General features: G+C 39.5%; 1 protein-coding gene across 1 annotated transcript in view; it reads right to left on the bottom strand.

Annotated features, from left to right (window-relative positions):
• The window catches only part of LOC121509042 (nuclear receptor ROR-alpha A-like), a 50,199-nt gene extending 33,396 nt beyond the window's left edge, over positions 1–16,803 (bottom strand). Inside the window, exon 1 of the mRNA XM_041786280.1 lies at positions 16,708–16,803. Within this exon, the coding sequence (XP_041642214.1) occupies positions 16,708–16,735 (28 nt within the window). The 5' untranslated portion in view covers positions 16,736–16,803. The remainder of the gene's footprint in view (positions 1–16,707) is intronic.
• Positions 16,804–18,248: the final 1,445 nt, after the last annotated feature.

The raw sequence follows: 18,248 nt of genomic DNA, 5'->3' as shown, positions 1-18,248 counted from the left end.
TGTGTTGACAAGAGGGGGATAAACTCCAACCTCCAAAATGCATTCACTTCATCCTCAGGTCATAGTGGACATTTGTGAAAAGTCTGAAGAAGATCCCTTTTAAAAAAGCGTGCCTATGGCCTTTTCTGTCACCGGCCTGTTGATATAAAATGGTGTTACATACATAGACAGAAGGTTTTATTCAGAAATGGTAGATTTTTTCAATAACAAATGTTCCAATGTCAAAAAAATAAAACAGACAAAGCCGCACAAATCCACATGAAATTATGCAAACACACTCATGAAACCACCGTACAAACACACACACACACACACACACACCGAAGCGTCAGCGCTGCAGTTTCCTCTCTGCAGTAATTAGCTCTCTGAGCGTTAATCCCGTCTGAATTCTGCATTTCAACATCAAAGGCTGTGTTCAACAAAGCCACCGCCTGAAATTAGAGCCGATGTGAGAGCAGCAGATATTTATACACTCAGCCAGCTGCAGCACAAACATCTGCTTTGTTTTTTTAAGACCCCCCCTAGGCTCGCTGGAGGAGCTGTGACGGCTACTGAGTCTTGTTTTCTACTTCTCTGGTCCTCAAGACGAACAGAAGCGTGATGGAGTAGAGGAAGTCAGAGTGATAACAGATCTGTAATCAGACGAGCTGTCTTCTCTTGCTTTCAACAGTAAACCAAATGTAACATTTTTTTGTTGTTGTTGTTCATTATCATGTCAAAAGTTGTTCAAAGAACCAACATGACTCTTAAGAATGTGTTACATAAACTCCAATCTGGCAGTTCAGTTAGCCAGCTATTTTTCATCAAAATTCTATTTCTGGTGCATTACAAACATGTAATAAAAACTTTAACTGTTAAAAAAAGACAGCAAATTTTAAGACAGGGATCTTCAAACTCTTTTGAACTGGGAGGTAGCTTTAAAAAAATGTCTCAAAATAAAATAAATACTTATTGTATGCATGTGTCAAACATCATTTCTCAAAAGTTGCAAAGCATAAACACTCTCTTGCCCCTAAGCCAGGTCCAGGGCTGACAGTGCTTAATCCAGCACCAGTTAAGAACTGGTCATGAATCAGAAGAACTGGTTCTAGCACGGCAACAGAATATTAATTATATATACTTTTTCTGTAGTACAATAGACTTCAAAATATATAAACCCTTTCCCAAAACAGAATTACCCTTTTAAATGGTAATGTCAACAATGAGGACGACACACTGACCCCATAGCTAAGCCATGATGCGGAGAAATGTTAGGATGCCAGACAATAAGTATCAGAAACTGAGACAATGTCAAAGACAATTGTTAAAAGAGACAACAAAGGGTTTAATGTGAAAAAAGCGGGTTATAGGTGGCAAAAGGAAAGTGGAAAAATGGGTTTAGATTGAAAGAAAAGTGGCTAAAAAATGGGAGAGGAGCAGCAAAAATAGGCAAAAGAGTGGAAAAATGGGTGAGAGGGGGTCAAAAACTGTTAAAACGTGGTTTAAAAAAAACAGTGGCAAAATAGGTAAGATTGATTGGCAGAAAGTTGCAAAAAATTGGAGAAAAGTGGCAAAAATGGCCAAAAAGGGGCAAAATTGGTGAACAGGAGCAAAAATGGACAGTTCTATGTGTTTTATGTAAAAAAAAAAAAAAAAGCAAAAAGATCAAAAAGATGGGGCTAAATGGGTTTTTACGTACCGAAGCATGTAGCAAAAGGTGGCAAAACAGGGCAAAAAGTTGCAAGAATGGATAAAAAGTGACAACAAGAAAGTTTGTAGCAAAAACGCCGTTACAATGCCAAAAAATGGCAAAAATTTTAAAAAATGGCAAAAATAGATTAACAAGTAATGAAAAAGAAGTGGCAAAAATAGGGAAAAAATAGGTTTAATGTTAAACAAGGTAGCGAATGGGCAATAAGCATCAAAAGTGGGTTATAAAGTTGCAAAAAAGGCAAGGAACTGGGTTTCAAGTACACAAACAGGTAGCAAAAAGAAGCACAAATGGTTTGATATTGACAACAAAAAGTTGCAAAAAGCATTTAAAATGTGCAAAAAGAGCCAAAAAATGTGTTTAATTTGACAAAATAGGGCAAATAGCAGGAAAATTTGGTTAAAGCAGCAAAACTTGGTAAGAGTACCAAAACAAGTGGCAAAAACGGATAAATTGGCCAAAAAAGGCAAAAGAGGGCAAAAGGCAGCAAAAATTGGTTAATAGTGGCTGAAAGAAGTGGCAAAAAGGTTGCAAAAGTGGGTTGAAAAGTTGTGAAACGGGTAAAAAAAAAAAAAAATAGCATGAATAAATGATTTCAACATCAGAACCCAATAATAGCTTGCCACACTTTAAGCCCCATAATGAGGTAAACATTAGCTGGCACCAATGCTACTGACCCAGCACTCTTATCCATTCTCTGAGTTTGTCTGAGGCTCAGCCAGCTCTGAGGGCAGACCTGTCTCTGACAGATTACTTTGTAAGACGTCAACAAACAATCAAAATCCTTATGTGCAAATCTTTGCACTCTGACCAACACATATTTTCAATCAGTGACTTTAGACACGGGGCTGCACGGTGGTGCAGGGGTTAGCGCTGTTGCCTCACAGCAAGAAGGTTCCTGGTTGGCTTACTGGTCAGGGCCTTTCTGTGCAGAGTTTGCATGTTCTCCCCGTGCACGCGTGGGTTCTCTCCAGGTACTCTGGCTTCCTCCCACCACCAAAAACATGCTCATTAGGTTAATTGGTGACTCTAAATTGGCCGTAGGTGTGAATGTGAGCGTGCCTGGTTGTCTGCCTCTATATGTCAGCCCTGCAATTGACTGGTGACCAGTTGAGGGTGTACCCTGCGTCTCGCCCAATGACAGCTGGGATAGGCTCCAGCCCCCCCGCGACCCCTAACAGGATAAGCAGTATAGAAAATGGATGAATGGATGGACTTTAGACATGCAGAACAATTTTATTCCACAGTTTTTGTTGCAAATTTATACTCAGTATCTACATGATAATTACATCACTCTGTGGATGAATTATTTTTGTTTGTGTCTTACTTTGGTTCTTTTTTATATCAGCAAATTAAATCTATGTTGACATTTTATGAAACTAAATACTATAGGTTACTCCTTTAAAATCATAAATGACTTTGTTATCTAGTATTTAGAACTTAATTCAACTTTCATTAAACCATGAACAACATACGGACACAGGACCTCTGGCTCAGTTTGACCTTTAGATGATGAGTAAGATGAACAGCATGCTGTCTTCATCCTCTCCTCACTATCCAAGTCAGTGATCCTCTGAGGAAATTATTGTAATGACTCATCAGCCGTCAGGAAACTTTCATATTCGTCAGCATCTTCTTTGAACAAGCACTGATCTGACAGCTGAGTGTGTAACACACCAGTCTGTGTCTGTGAATCACTTTAATCAGACCTGTGTGTGATCCTCCCTCTGAGAGCTCAGTCCTCGTCATCATTTTCTGCTTTCTCCTCCTCGTCTTTGTCAGTGTTTCAGTGAAACCAGGATCTAGTGATTATTTGACTCTGTAGCAGCTTTTAAATACAGATCCCTGTCCACTGTGTCCACGTAGCTGTCTAATCAAACACATGAAGCTGCTCTAATGTCATCCTCTTCTATTCATCCATACTACACTGTTCTTTATCAAAAATGTTCCATCTTCACCCTTTATCTCTGGCTAAAGTGGCACTCTGAGATTTGAAGTAAAATCAGAGCTTCTAGCTTGAGCCTGGTAGGCACAATTCTTTCTGACTCCACATCTCCAGATATTATTTTTCCCTGATCCTCTTGAACCGAGCACCCCAGGTGATACCTGTGTCATGTATTCCTGGAGCCAGCCCTGGCTGTAGCAGCTGTAGGTGATGTTCCAGTTTCTGTGTCATCTTTGAAGTGTGGCCACTCAAGAACCAGAGGAGGGTTGTGAAGGATGTGAGGGAAAGATATTCAGCTCACTAAGATACTGCACCAAAAACACAAAATTAGGCACGAGTCTCAGACCTAGAGTCTGAGGAGAGGCTGTGTCACATCTGGTTATGACTTTAAATCTCGTTTCTCTTAAAATGTGTCCTAAGTCTCTGGCTTGAGTCTTTTTCTTGGGTCTTAAGGTCTTTGCACACTGTCCATTTATTTTTTGGATATTTTTTTTTGATCCATAAAAAAGTCATGCACGAAATCTTGTACAATGGGTCTGTTGTGTTTTTTGAATGTGACAAATTTTCGTGCGATGACCCTGTGGCTCTGTCGCTCCTTAATAATCCCACTGAGGGCCCAGTTGGTTGTTGGGTCCCCATGTACATTGGCAGTCCAGAATCAAGTCCAGCCTGTGGCTCTTACACAGCACGTTTTCCCCCACTCTCTCATTCGTGTTTTCGGCTTTTTCCACTGTCCTATTTTATAATGAAGTCAAAAGCCCAAGAATAAATCTTAAAATAAAAAACAATCAGATTAGATACACCCGGCCTGCCAAAGAGCTTCATACGCCGTGCCAAGTAGGAGAGCAACTTTTTAGTTCTCAGTTCGATGGGCATATTGTGGTGTCTGAAGTGAGGTTTCAATATGAGTGAGACGGAGAAAATGAAGCAGCATGACCAACAAAAGTTTCGGTATCAGTGTGAAAATGTGATAAGAACAAGATAAGCTCGATTTTCTTTTTCAATGTGCGCAAAATTTGGATGAAAAACAGACTCATTGCAAAAGCCTTTAGTCTCTCTCACCTAAGTCTCATGGAGAGACTGCAGGCATTAAAGTGGAGGACTGAAGACAGAGGACTTGTGTTTTAAAGAACATGAGACATCCTCTACTTTGCTGCATCAAGTAAAGCCACAACAGTTTGTGATGATGGTATCAGCTGATTGCTCATAGGAGGCTAAAACAGCAGAATTTTCTGCTAAAATAGGTTTTATTCTAGTAAAATATCCACATTAACAGTGTTTGGTCTCAGTCTGTGTGTGATCACAAATACCTAAACATGGAGGGAAACCTGCAGTGTGTCTACCAGCACCAGCTTTATCAGGCTATAAAATCACTTATTAGCCTGTGTAGGCTGCCCATATTTTATCTGATTATAATCTATGTTTATTTTATTAACACAGAAGCTTTCAGAGCACCATTTAAAATGTAAAATGCCTTATCTATTTATTGTAACTTAAGGAAAATATCGCTATCATAAAACAGTGATCAAACCGCTCATTAACAATCAGACAGATATAAACTTTATTGACCCCACCATGGATGTAAAAGGTGTTTCTTACTGACAAACAGAGTCTGGTTCTGTCAGACTTTCGTTCTCTCCGTAATCTAATAAAAACATAAAGTGAAAAACAAAATGAAATATTTATTTGGGACTTCTGATTTTTACACTGTGTTCCAAATTATTATGCAAATTGGGTTTTAGTGTCATAAACATTCAATTTTATAGTGCAATGCCTTGGAAGGTGTGAAAACATCAGATATTTCACAAAAACGTAGGCGTGATCATCGCACTGTGAAGAAATTTGAGGCTGATTCAGAGCACAGATGGGTTCATGCAGATAAAGGCACAAGGCGGAAGGTTTCTGCCAGACAAATTCATCAGATAAAGACAGCAGCTCACCAACCTCAAGGTGTAGGATCCTCCAGAGGCTTGCAGTCATATATAAACCTACTATTCAGCCCCCACTAACCAATGCTCACAAGCAGAAACGGTAGCATTTGGCACAGAAATACATGAAGACTCATTTTCAAACAGTCTTGTTACTGATGAGTGCCGTGAAATCCTGGATGGTCCAGATGGAGGAGTAGTTGATGGTTGGTAGATGGCCACCATGTCCCAGCAAGGCTGTAACATCAGCAAGGAGGGGGTGGAGTCATGTTTTGGGCTGGAATCATGGGGAGAGAGCTGGTAGGCCCCTTTAGAGTCCCTGAAGGTGTGAAAATGGCCTCGACAAAGTATATAGAGTTTCTGACTGACCACTTTCTGTAGCAAAATTTTCATCATGCATGACAATGCACCATCTCATGCTGCAAATAATCCATCTGTGTCATAGGCTGCTATGGGCATAAAAGGAGAGAAACTCATGGTGTGGCCCCCATTCTCCCCTGACCTCAACCCTATTGAGAACCTTTGGAGCATCCTCAAGCTAAAGATCTATGAGGGTGGGAGGCAGTTCACATCAGAACAGCAGCTCTGGGAGGATATTCTGACATCTTGCAAAGAAATTCCAACAGAAACTCTCCAAAAACTCACAAGTTCACTGGATGCAAGAATAGTGAAGGTGATACCAAAGAAGGGCTCCTATGTTAACATGGAACTTGGCCTGTTAAGATGTTTTTGATTGAAATAGCTTTAGATTTCAGTAAATATGACCTCCTAATGCTGCAAATTCTACAAATGAACATTTTCAGTTCTTTACAACCCATAAAATGTTTTGAAACTGAGTTTTTTTAATCATTGAGAGGTTTTAATAAAACAGCTGATGACTTCAAAATTTCACTGACTGTCATGTGAATCTATTATTTAGGAAAATCTGAGAAAATTATCATTTGCATAATAATTTGGAATGCAGTGTGGACCTAAAACATGTTTGATGATGATCAGAAAGCAAGTTCACTAGTAATAGACCCGATTATGTTGAGTTGATTAAAATTATGCTCAAGATTTCAGTGTAAATACAAATTTCAGATGATTATAATCTGCTTTGGGTCTGTTTAGCATCTATCTTAAGCTCCCTTTCTCCTTCTTTATTAATCTCCACTGATGTTGTGAAGTTTCACTAAAGTCCGCTCTGCTGCAGCATCCAACAGTGAGTGATATCAAATAAGGGGGCGCATCCGTCAGTAAAGAAAGTTCCGGGATGCCTGTGCTCATGTGTCTGCTCATCTGTCCTCAAATCTCAGTCCTCTGACCAGTTTAAGAGTTTTAGAGTGGTTTTTAAGATGGGTCAGAAATTACTTTCAGTTTGGCCAAAGACTGGTGAAATAAGCGGCATGGATTAAGGAGTCCATCTAGACTAAAATCTTAACTGCATGGTTGAATATTCCCAGAAACCATCTAACAGGACCAAATGTAGTAACATTATTTCAGTTCAGTTTCTTGCATAACTATCACTCAGTACATCAGCTTATTAAAAGCTCAAACAGCACTTACGATGGTGCAACTAAAATGACACAATGCCCTGTAACGTGGTTATGTTAAACACTCTGTTCTTTGTGATATTATCCAGCTACCATATAATCTCAGAGTGGATGTCATAACCGCAGACATATGGCAGCCCACATGGATCACAATCACTCATTGAGCAGATGAAGCAGCAGCTTGTTCATCAGAAACAGTCGGTGGTTTTCTTAGTCACATCTCCAGCAGGATCACACTAATCTCCAATCTGTGAGTCTCTGTATGCTCAGATTCATCTACCCCAATGATCCCATCACATCCAGCACAGAATTCAACCAATTATACCTCTGCAGAGACAAGTTATGTCTTTTAGATTAGAGTAAGGTGCAAAAAAATTCAAAATAGCAGCTTTAAGGTGCATGAATACAAACATAGGGATATCCACCAATGACTGTAGTTTAAGATGGACGGAGAAACAGCTGCCTGGGATTGAAGACAGTATTTACTACATTTACTCCACATGCTAACTGTGTGTAGTAGGCTTATAACCATATCGCAATTTTAAACTCTGATGTGTGAAAATCAAACAAAATTGAAACGTATTTGATACCATAGTAACAAAAATAGACGTTCTAGGCAGCTGATATTGGGAACTGCTTGCTTTTAAATATAAAAATGCAAGTAATCGAGAGGGGGCTGGCTCTGGACAGTACATTTCAGTCTATCTCACATCAAAAATGCACCTTCAAACCTAAATAAATCTATAAATATATATAAGTAAATATAAAGTCAATTTCCATTTAAGGTTAGGGTGAGGGTTAAGTTCAGCTTGGGGGTTGTGGGACACAATTACAGACAAGAGGGTAGCTAAAGTTAGCCCAGAGGGTTAACCACTAAAATCTTAAAGTATTAATTGGGGAAATACATAGATAACGTAGCTATATAGCAAACATAGCTAGTGTAGCTAAAGCTAAGCTCACAAAGCTGCTATGTTATCTTTGTAGCTACGATAGCTTTAGCTACATTTGCAAAAGCACACGTTGCTAAAGTTAACTTAGCCAAATTGGTTAATGTTGTAGCACTTATTACACAGCTTGCATAGCTGCTAGCTTTGGCTGGCAAAGCTCTGTTAGCTACATAAAATATATAGCTAACATAGCTAGTGTATCTAAGGCTTAGCTCACAAAGCTGCTATGTTTTCTCTGTATCTGTGTTAGCTTTAGCTATGTTTGCTGAAGCTCATGTTGCTAAAGTGTACCTAGCTACATTGACATATGGTGTAACATTAATTACATAGCTAATGTAGCTGTTAGCTTCGGCTCACACAGCTCCATTAACTGCATACATGATATAGATCATGTAGCCGCATAGCTAACGTAGCCAGCGTAGCTCAAGCTAAGCTCACAAAGCTGCCATGTTAACTCTGAAGCCATCTTAGCTTTGGCTATGTTTGCTAAAGCTCACTTTGCCAAAGTTCACTTAGCTACTTAGCTAATGTAGTAGCATTAATTACATAGCTAGAGTAGCTACGTTGGAGCTAAAGAGCTAAAGCAAGCCACTGTACTTGTAACGACTTCTAAAAGAAGTCTATACATAAGTTAATCCCAGATGAGACCTCTGACCTCTATTTTATTTGTTAAATGTTTAGTCTGTGATGATGACCATGTGGTTATTTCATGGATGTAACTGCTTGACTTTGTTCATGAATAAAGCAGCCAGACCGTCTTGTAGCAATCTCCTCATGCTGTTAGAACAGTGCGATTGCATCGGTAAGATTTCAGCACTGAAACATTTCAACATATTTGGATGACTTAGACAGCTTTGTTGAATGTGTTTGCTAGTGATTTTTGCTGTATTAATTCATCTTCAAACACCTGTACCATCAAATAGATGTAATTTCTACACTTTTTGTTACTATCATTAAAAAAACAGAAACAGGTAATGTTGTGACTAAGAGGAAGAACTAAGACGAAAACTAAAGCAGTATTTCAAATTTTGACTAATCGTAGTAGGTCTAACTTTCTAGCTTCACCATCTTCACACCAACTCTGTGCAGCGACTAAAATATATTTTGCTTCTAGAGTGATTAAATCCAGAGCTCCAGATGAACACTTGAACCTGCCTGTGTTTTCCCAGCGGACGCTGCAGATGCCTGCTGTATACCACTGTATAATGTGTAATTAGCTGTATAGTAGCGCTATGTCAAGGCTAATGAGCTGGAAGAACTACATGAGAGCCACCGCCTGTTTACGCCTAAAAAGCCAGAGCGCGGGCAAAACAAGTCCCTGATGGATAAATTATCTGAAACCCAAATGAAAACATAATAAAGTTTTTCAGACATCGGATCAAAGAGGGAGCAGAGAGGAGGGCTGATTGGCCGACGCGGGGCCTTTGAAATATGTCAAGGTTTGGAAATGGAAAACCTTTCTTCATCTAGACCCCCACCCTTTTATTTCCTCCTTTTGTAGTTAAAATTAAGTACAGAAATGACTTTATTTATCCACTCCATCTCTAAATCCAAACAATTGTCATTTGTTTATCCCCTTGCTCATGACTTCATCTGAAACAGAAGGATCTCTCTAAATATACAGAGTTCTGAAGTAGAGAGAGCAAGCATTTACTATTTGCCTTTGCACCAAGCAACAGTGCAGAGCATGACCATCTTTGAGGTTCTTGGTGGGGTCCTGGAAAGGCTTAACGGGACAAACAGGCTGCATGATCTGAACCCAGGTGTTGGTTCGTTACTGGACTTTTGTGCTAGTCATTGATGTCCAAAACAAACACCATGTTCAAGCATATGCTGCCTCATAAGTGCACCTAGTACCAGATCACCCTGAGATAAAGATCAGTGATTGACTTTGTTGTTACAGTAATTTTTATCATCTGCAGTTGTATGTCTTGGACACTCAGGTGATGACAGGAAAAGACCTGTCGTCTGATCACTAACTAGTGGTGAGTTGGATCAAATAGAGGGGAGGCAGCCAGACAGACCTGGTAAACCGAAATGAGTAGTGCAGATGAACTGGGAATGTCTGGCAGAGACCTCTGTCTGTGATGTCTTCTTCTCCCACCTTTGGAAGAATTTCTTGTGCATCCTAGGAAAGGTTTGGGGTTTGAAGTCTGAGTTGCCCATGTTCAAAACCGCCAATGTGGAAGGAGCAGCTAGAAGATGTGGCCTTAAAGGTCATTGCTGCCTGTGGTGGTGGCAACACTAGCACTCATCAGGATGAAGAAGATCTGTCCAGCTTGCTAAGCACAGGGGTCTCTAAAAGCAGATGACAGGTACGGGGTGGCTCGGAAGGCTGAGGCTTCAGTGGTTGCAGAAGAAAAAAACATGTATGCGGGAGGAGCTCAGGGAGGCGATGGAGACGGACCTTTATTTGGCACCAAAGCAAGGCTCTGCTCAAGCTGTTGACAGCAGGAGTGAAGTACTGCTGACTTGGACCGGGGATATTGTTGAGCAGTGGAAAGAATACTTTGAGGAACTCCTGAACCCAACCAATTTTCTAATGAGGAGGTAGAGTCTGAAGATCCGGGGGAAGACTTATTTATATCCTTGGCAGAGGTCACTAAGGTGGTCCAAAAGCTCTTCAGTGGCAAGGCTACAGGTAAAGACATGATTCACCTTAAGGTGCTGAAGGTTCTGGACATTGTTGGTCTTTCTTGGCTGGCAGAACTCTTCAGTGTCACATTGCAGTCTGGGACCGTGCCTGTGGAGTGGCAGAAGGGGCGACAGTTCCCGTTTTCAAAAATAGAGATAGGAAGCTGTGTTCCATTTATTGGTGTATAGCTCTTCTCAGCTTGTCTGGGAAATCTATCCGAGGAGTGCTTGATGATGACGGGGGGTCATCATTACGGGGGTGTTGTGGTGTGAGCATGTACAATGGCTGCTGGTGGAGCGATGAGCATGGAGCAGTTTTATCAGAATTTTACTATATGTCTATAACAAGAGCAAAGAGCCACACTGAAAGCTTTTAGTGGAATCATCCAAGATTCCTTCTCTGGTCACAGTCTTTTTTCTTTCAAACATCACTAACTTCTTCAACCTAGACATAAAACTACCACTAATCATTAATTTGTTTAATTTTATGATAATGTCAAGCCACAATTTGTGGAAACAGAGCCCTGTAGAGCCAAGCATTCCAGCCCTGACCAGTAAAACCTTCACTATTCAGGGATTTTTGTCCACTGATTACTCTTGTGATTGGTCTCCACAGGCTGCCGTACAGCATGCTGGTCACTCTCCTGACCTGTATGCACCTTTCAGCTCGTCCTGCTGGGCTGACCAATCCACGGCCGCCTGTCTCCCCCTGCTCCAGTCAGGAGGTCTGTCTAAACTCCAGAACCCTCAATCTGTCACTCATCTGCACCTTCTCTGTCTCTGCTTTCTCCCTCCATCCACTCAGACCTCTCCACATTCATTTTGTGTGAACCGAACAGGAAAATACATAAAGCTTAATGAATGTAAAGACTATAAAGAAAGCTAGATGCAGCATTTACCAAAGAATATGAAAACTAGTTGAACTGACGCTCGTCATTTTCAGCTGTTTCTTTTTACGTCTTAGCAGTAGAGGTAGAAATGATGTCACCCGTCCCCGCAGAGAACGGTTAAATAATCTACCGCCTGTTGTAATCCTCTGACATAACAGGCTGGCTAAACGCCTCCTGCAGCGCCTTTTCACAGACGGTGAATCTGGACCAGACAGATTTAACACACACACATACACAAACACACACACACACACACTGCAGAGCAAGGAAAATCCAGATTTGAGCAGCCTGAATCAAACAAAAGTTGCCTCCTTAAGGAAAACACAACCCTAACACCCTCTCTAAATAAATAATGGCTGCTGTTTAAGTGAAGTGCATTTTGGGAAAGCACTTACTTACTATAGTAATGCATTAATGATGTAGAAACGGCTCTGGGAGTCAGTGAAGAGGGGGATGAAAGAGAAAATGCAAATAAATGTGCATTTTTATGTTCTGACATCAACAATTAAGGGTTGATGTAGATGAACAGCAGGTGAAGCTACTTCTGCAGTTACTGCTGTGAAACCATAGAAGAAGAAGAAGCAGACACAAGATTAAAGTCATCAGATTAAAGCAGTCACAGCTTAAAGAAAACACTGTTATTTATTCACAAACTGTCTAAAATCACTGTTTCCTATTTATTTGCTTTTGTCAATTCAACTTTCATAGAATCCCAACAAACAACTTCATCTGATTTATTTATTTTTTTCAATTTTTTCCTACTTATGGGGGAGCAAGTAGGGGTACTGAAGGTGCTGCAGCACCCCTTAATTTTTCTCTTCAGAATAAATTTAATATGGACTATTTTTATCCAAACTATCAGCCTAAAGGTACAATGTTATAGTATGACATGACGAGATTATGAAGGGGTCTTCATTATTTTGTTCAATGTTACATTTAATTACGCTGTTTTCCAAATGAATGATCACCAGCCAGATGCCTCAAATCAGCACAGAGACATCATTCTGTTACACACAATAGCATGTAGGTTGCTTGCACAACATGTCACTGAAGCAGATTTCAACCTTTCCACAAAAAAAAAGTGTAACTGCCAAGGAAAACTGGGAATGATTTGGCATCCACAGCTTTGATGTCAATCCTTGGGAACAAAAAAAGGTGGTATGGCCCTGTTACTGACGTGAATGCTCCTTTTAACTGCTTGCTCCACTCTCAGCACGCTCACCGCTGCTGCCTTCACAGAAGAGGTGGAGCTGGATGATGGAAAGAGATGGGTATCGCTTGTTTTTTTCCCGATAATGGTGCTAAATAACCTGACACGTCAGATGGATCTGTTTCATACATCCATCTGGAAAACCTTCCATAGACAGCGTTTGGGAAAGGGCAGAGCCTCTGAACAAAACTCGGAGTGTGATAGGATGGATGTTCTGTCTGTGACATCTTTACGGGTCAATCAGAGCAACAAAACACATGACGTAGCCGTGACCGAGGTGCACGTGCACAGCTACCGAGCAATAACGCGAATCATGGCGACTGTAGTAAACGACTTTTGTTGTTTTTGAAAACAACTCACTGCTGTTCTTTGTTCTTCTATTAACGAAGAAATGATGTCAAGTTCTGATAAAACTGGCGCTTTAGCAGCATCCAAGCTAAACTCTTCCACCATAATTGCACCGGCCTGCTGGGTATCAGATGAGTTGCACCAGTGCCATATTGGTACCAGTGGTGCTGGTCTGGCCTCCATCCTTTTTCAGGCCACTGTTGCCTTTTACAGAAACAGCGACGCTATTGGATGAGCTAGGAGCCTTGTGCTAGCATATCAACGGTTTCCCTTTCAGCCCAAAGACTTCAACTTTCTACCCAACGTTAAAAGGGTTTCTTTCGTCTCTTCTGCTTATTATCATAGCTCAATCTGTGTTTTCATGCGTTTACAATCTGATGAGAACTTTTGACTTTCCACACGAGTTACGTCTGCAGTGGATGCCACTCTAGCTAGCTAGATCGTTGCCAAAGTGGCTTAGAGTTGCATTTTTCTAGTCATGGGGATTCAATACAGCAGATGGAAACATTTTTTTAAATGTATGTACATTCTGGAGACAAGTGATTATATTGAACAGCAGCAGACTGTCTGGTTACCACGACATTCATAGCCCATGTTATTCCTGAGGTTCAAATCATAATGTGTTTCTGTGACATAACCAATGCATCCAGGTCCTCTGATGTGGTGAGTAGATGTCTGCCGATTCGACTGATCTGGCTATGGCCTGTGCGATAGGGCAATTTCAAGCTGCAGCGTCGTTTGGAGTGAACTCTAGTACCATCTCCAAACTGAAGGCCAAGTTCCATATAACAGGGGATGTCAGAGACAGACTGCGAAGTGGGCATCCTAAAAAGGCAACACCCCAAGAAGACCACTTCCTCACCCTGTCAGCACTTAGGTACCATAGGCTGTCTTCTACAGATTTGCAGTCAAGGCCCACCTCAGTCAGCTTGGGTGTGCTGTTCGTGCCAGAGTGACCAACACAACCACGTTGGCTGACTTGTGACAAATGCTGGTTGAAGAATGGGATGCCAACCCATAGCAGGCTGGTGACCATCATGAGGAGGAGGAGCCAGGCTGTTGTGGCTGTGTACAGTTCTTCCACACACTATTAAGGCTCCTGTTTGTTAAATGAATACATTGTTAAATTGCCAATATGTCTTGTTTCTTCAAACTTCAGTAATCCAATCCACCAAACACCCAACAAGAGTCAATGGCAGAAAAATTAAATATATATTTTATTTTTCTTTTTGTTTTTTTCTTTTTGTTTTTTTTTTTTTTGGGAGGGGGGGGTTAAATTGTGAAATTGTGGTTGTAATATAAAAAAAAAAAAAAAAACACTGACAATCCAGGACCATCGGGCTCTCATTAGGTTTTAACTTTAACTTTGGTTTATAAGAAACACATTTTAACAAATTATCTGCTTTTTTCAGTTTTAATTAAGCTACTGAAAATACTGACAATTTTTATTTGCCCATCTCTGCCTAAATGACCCTATTTTTATTTTGTGGCAAAATGAATCATTTAAAATTCAAAAACAGGATTTGATTTATTTCAGTATATTTGCATTAGAAAAAAATCCAAGTAAGCAAAAATTTTCTGAAAAAGGTTACATATACAACTAAATCTAAGTAGAACAAAAAATCAATTTATTTTTACAAGAAAAAATGTAGATGCTAAGCATTTTTCTATGCTAAGCCAAAAAAAAAACAAAAAAAAAACACTTACTAGCACTTCCTTGGATTCACCTGTCACCTGTCATCTGCTGATCACTGTACACAGCAGATCTAATCAGCCAATCACACAACAGCAACCAGTGTATTTAGACGCAGACATGTTTAAAAAAATGAAACTATGTAATAAAAGTTAATAATTAAGCATTGATAGTCAGAATTTTGAGTCTGCATTCTGACTTAAAAGTCCAAACTTGCATTTCTCATCTCTGTTGTCTATAAATCAAACACCATGTTATGTTGGAACATTACCAGCATTTATTATAATCTTATCCTGTTTGTGAATTTGTGTCCATTTGTGGTTATTGATCTTAACCACCAACATTTATTATTTATTCACATAAACTCCCAGATTACATCCATGAGCAGATCTCAAACCACATTCTGCTCTACCCCCCATGTCTGCTGCTCTCATATCTCTCTCCTTTACAGTGTAATTCATTTCACTGATGGTGCCAAAAATAGCGTTTACACCATCAGTGAGGGTGTCGTCTCTCTGAGCGCCACAGTAAACACCACAGCACATGAGCTCACTCAAACTCTGGCAGGAGGCGTTTGCATGAATATATAAGGAAACCTGGTCAATTGCTTTAATATGGAATTTAATTTTGGTTTAAAGATGATTGGAGGTTTTCCTCTATTCTGCAGACACTTGATGTATTCCTGTGTTTATGTTTCAATATCTATGTTTTTTTTTTCCATGCCTCTGCACTGGCGTTGGCCAGGGTTGGAGGAATTATGTCTCCTGGTTGTTGGTCCTTGTGTCTGTGCATGCATGCAATACGTCTGTGAAATAAAAGAACTGCAACACTTTAATATTCATTTAAAGGTAGAAGTCTTACATGAAGCATTAGGATGAAAATAGACTCAAAATGCCCAGAAGTATTAGACTCAATGCACAACAGCACCATTTAAAATGCAAGATAGAGAGTTTTATGGTTATAACTTACTTTATAACTTTATTTTCTGTCTTAATAATTAAATTTATGTCATTGAAATTAGCCAGATTTTTATTATTATTGTTATACTGTCTAAAACTGTTCAAAAATGCTAGAATAGATTAATAAAGTTGCAACAAATGAATAAACTCATGTATCAGTATCTCCAAACTAGAGCTGCACAACACAGTTCCATTTGGGTATCATTGAAGCGCTGGTTTTCATTTAAAAAACACAACTGGGAAGGCTGGGTTTTAATGCAATAGAGAAAAATTATTTGGTGTAAACCAGCAAAGCTTGCAGCATGTGAACATTTCACACTATTTTCATGCAAATGAAACTTAGTTATCAGCTCTTCTCAGAGTAATTATGCCAAAATTAGGGGCAATAATGAATGTTTCTGTTGGATTCAAAAGAAATATGCTGCAAAGAGTATTAGCTGGAACTAAACTTGTACTTAAGTTTAAGGTCAACCCACTTTATATCATCACAAAATCAAAAATGAAACAGTGCATCACATTTTATGTTATAGTGGATATTTACCTTTGATTTTAAGTTCAACATAATTAAATTGTATTTAAATGCCAACATTTTAACCGATAGAAACTCACTGCATTTATTTTCATTACCCAAGATAATACATCTAAATTTACCTTTGAGCAAACATCACTCAGCCCAACCCAAACTGTACAGAGTATGATTTCTGACAATTCTGACAATCAATTTCTTTACCGAGCAGCATCAATGACTGAACAGATTCAGGATCAAACACCAAATCTTGTGCACATAAACAAAAATTCAGAGTGATATAAGGAAGTAAACACAGCAGGAAAGAAAGCGTGAAACATCCTTGTTAAAAATAGCAGAATCTAAAGGCTTTTTTAGAGACTGTAAAGAGCATCAGTCTGTCTTTTTTTAAATTTAAATTCTTACCTTTCATGGCAGAAATCACAAAATACATATTTATAATCCAGACTCATGAAGGAGACTAGCAGGAGTATCCTCTGAGTGTGATCAGCAGCAGCTCTCTCTCTGCTCTGACACTCTCTCTACCTCTCTGCACCTCATGAGGATCCATGTGACTGTGACATCACCAGTCTGCCCCGCCCACTCCTCCACCAGACCCTGTGACTGACAGATTTGTCAGCCAGTGAGAGAAGAGGAGAGCTAATGGAGCTGTGATGGGTTCTTGGTGAGAGTGTGTGAGGTACCTCTGATAAAACACAGTTCATAGTCATGTTTCACTCATTCTCATACTTGATATTGTTTTTCTTTACATAAAAGGCTGTGCGTTAAAGTTTTGTTTGTAGTTGGTTGTAGTTTCCTGTTGTCCCTAAAAATTTAAATCCTTGAACAAAAGACACTTTATCTATTCATTTAAAATTTTCTCTATATTAAGATTTAAAATTTCTCCTTAAAGTCCATTAATAAAGTAAATTAAAAATGTTTTTAAAAATCATCATTAACCATGTAGTAATGATATAACACAGTGACATGAATCAAAACATTCAACAAAAACAAAGAAAACATTGCACGCTTGTTCTGTCTCCTTGTTGTTTCTGTGGTTTATGAAAAGTTCAAAGAAAAAGAAGCTATGAGGTCAATACTGAGAACGAGAGAGGAAAGAGAAAACAACCAAAAAGGAAGAAAGCACATGAAACCACAGAGAAATGCAGCTTCAGCAGAAATCAGTCCACCAATCACATCCATCTAAGCATCCTCAACGCAGCAAGAATCTAAAGATAATAAATGTGGACACTTACACCAAGAAAACAACAAGGTGATTTCAGATCTGTAAGCTTTGAATTATAAATTTATCATCTGTTGTGATGTGCCTTCAGGAAAAGGGGATTCTTAAGCTGCCAGAGATCTACACCCTCAGCACCACAGCAGCGTTTCTCCGTCTGAACCATCAGAGGCAGCATTTACACCTGCTGTTAGTGTGTGCTTAGTGATCTGATCACTAATGGACAACTTTAAGTCCAGTTTTATAATGCTTTGATTTTGAAAACTAACACAAAATCACCACAAATAAATAACTGAATTCAAGGGCAGAATGCTTTAGCAGAAATAGTGCATTCTGAATCAGATTTTGTGCAAAATTAAGTCTTAAAAATGCATATGGTTGAGTCAATCAGGCAGTGTGTAAATGCCATCTGTTCCTGATGCCTAAAGTTACTGTGCAGTTCTGTTGATCACTGAGAGCATGAGCTCCACTCATGAACGAAGTCATGACAAACAAAGATTAATGATGGTGACGAGGTCAAGGGACGAATGCCATGCATGTATGATGACTTACTGTGTTTTCATTGACCCTCTGTGCCATTTTAATCGTTATCATTACTAATTATCAAACTTATATCAAGCAGCAAAGCAGAGAGTAAAAATAAAACAAGAGTTTACCTGTTTATTTGTAATTGTGTTTTAAATTTTTGACAAATAAAGGTTATCCACCTTATTCTTAGCCCCATGAT

This window comes from Cheilinus undulatus, linkage group 1 (assembly GCF_018320785.1).
Source record: "Cheilinus undulatus linkage group 1, ASM1832078v1, whole genome shotgun sequence".
NCBI classification, from domain to species: domain Eukaryota; kingdom Metazoa; phylum Chordata; class Actinopteri; order Labriformes; family Labridae; genus Cheilinus; species Cheilinus undulatus.
The sequence above is the reverse complement of the archived record's forward strand: the minus strand, read 5'-3'. Positions and strand labels throughout refer to the sequence as shown.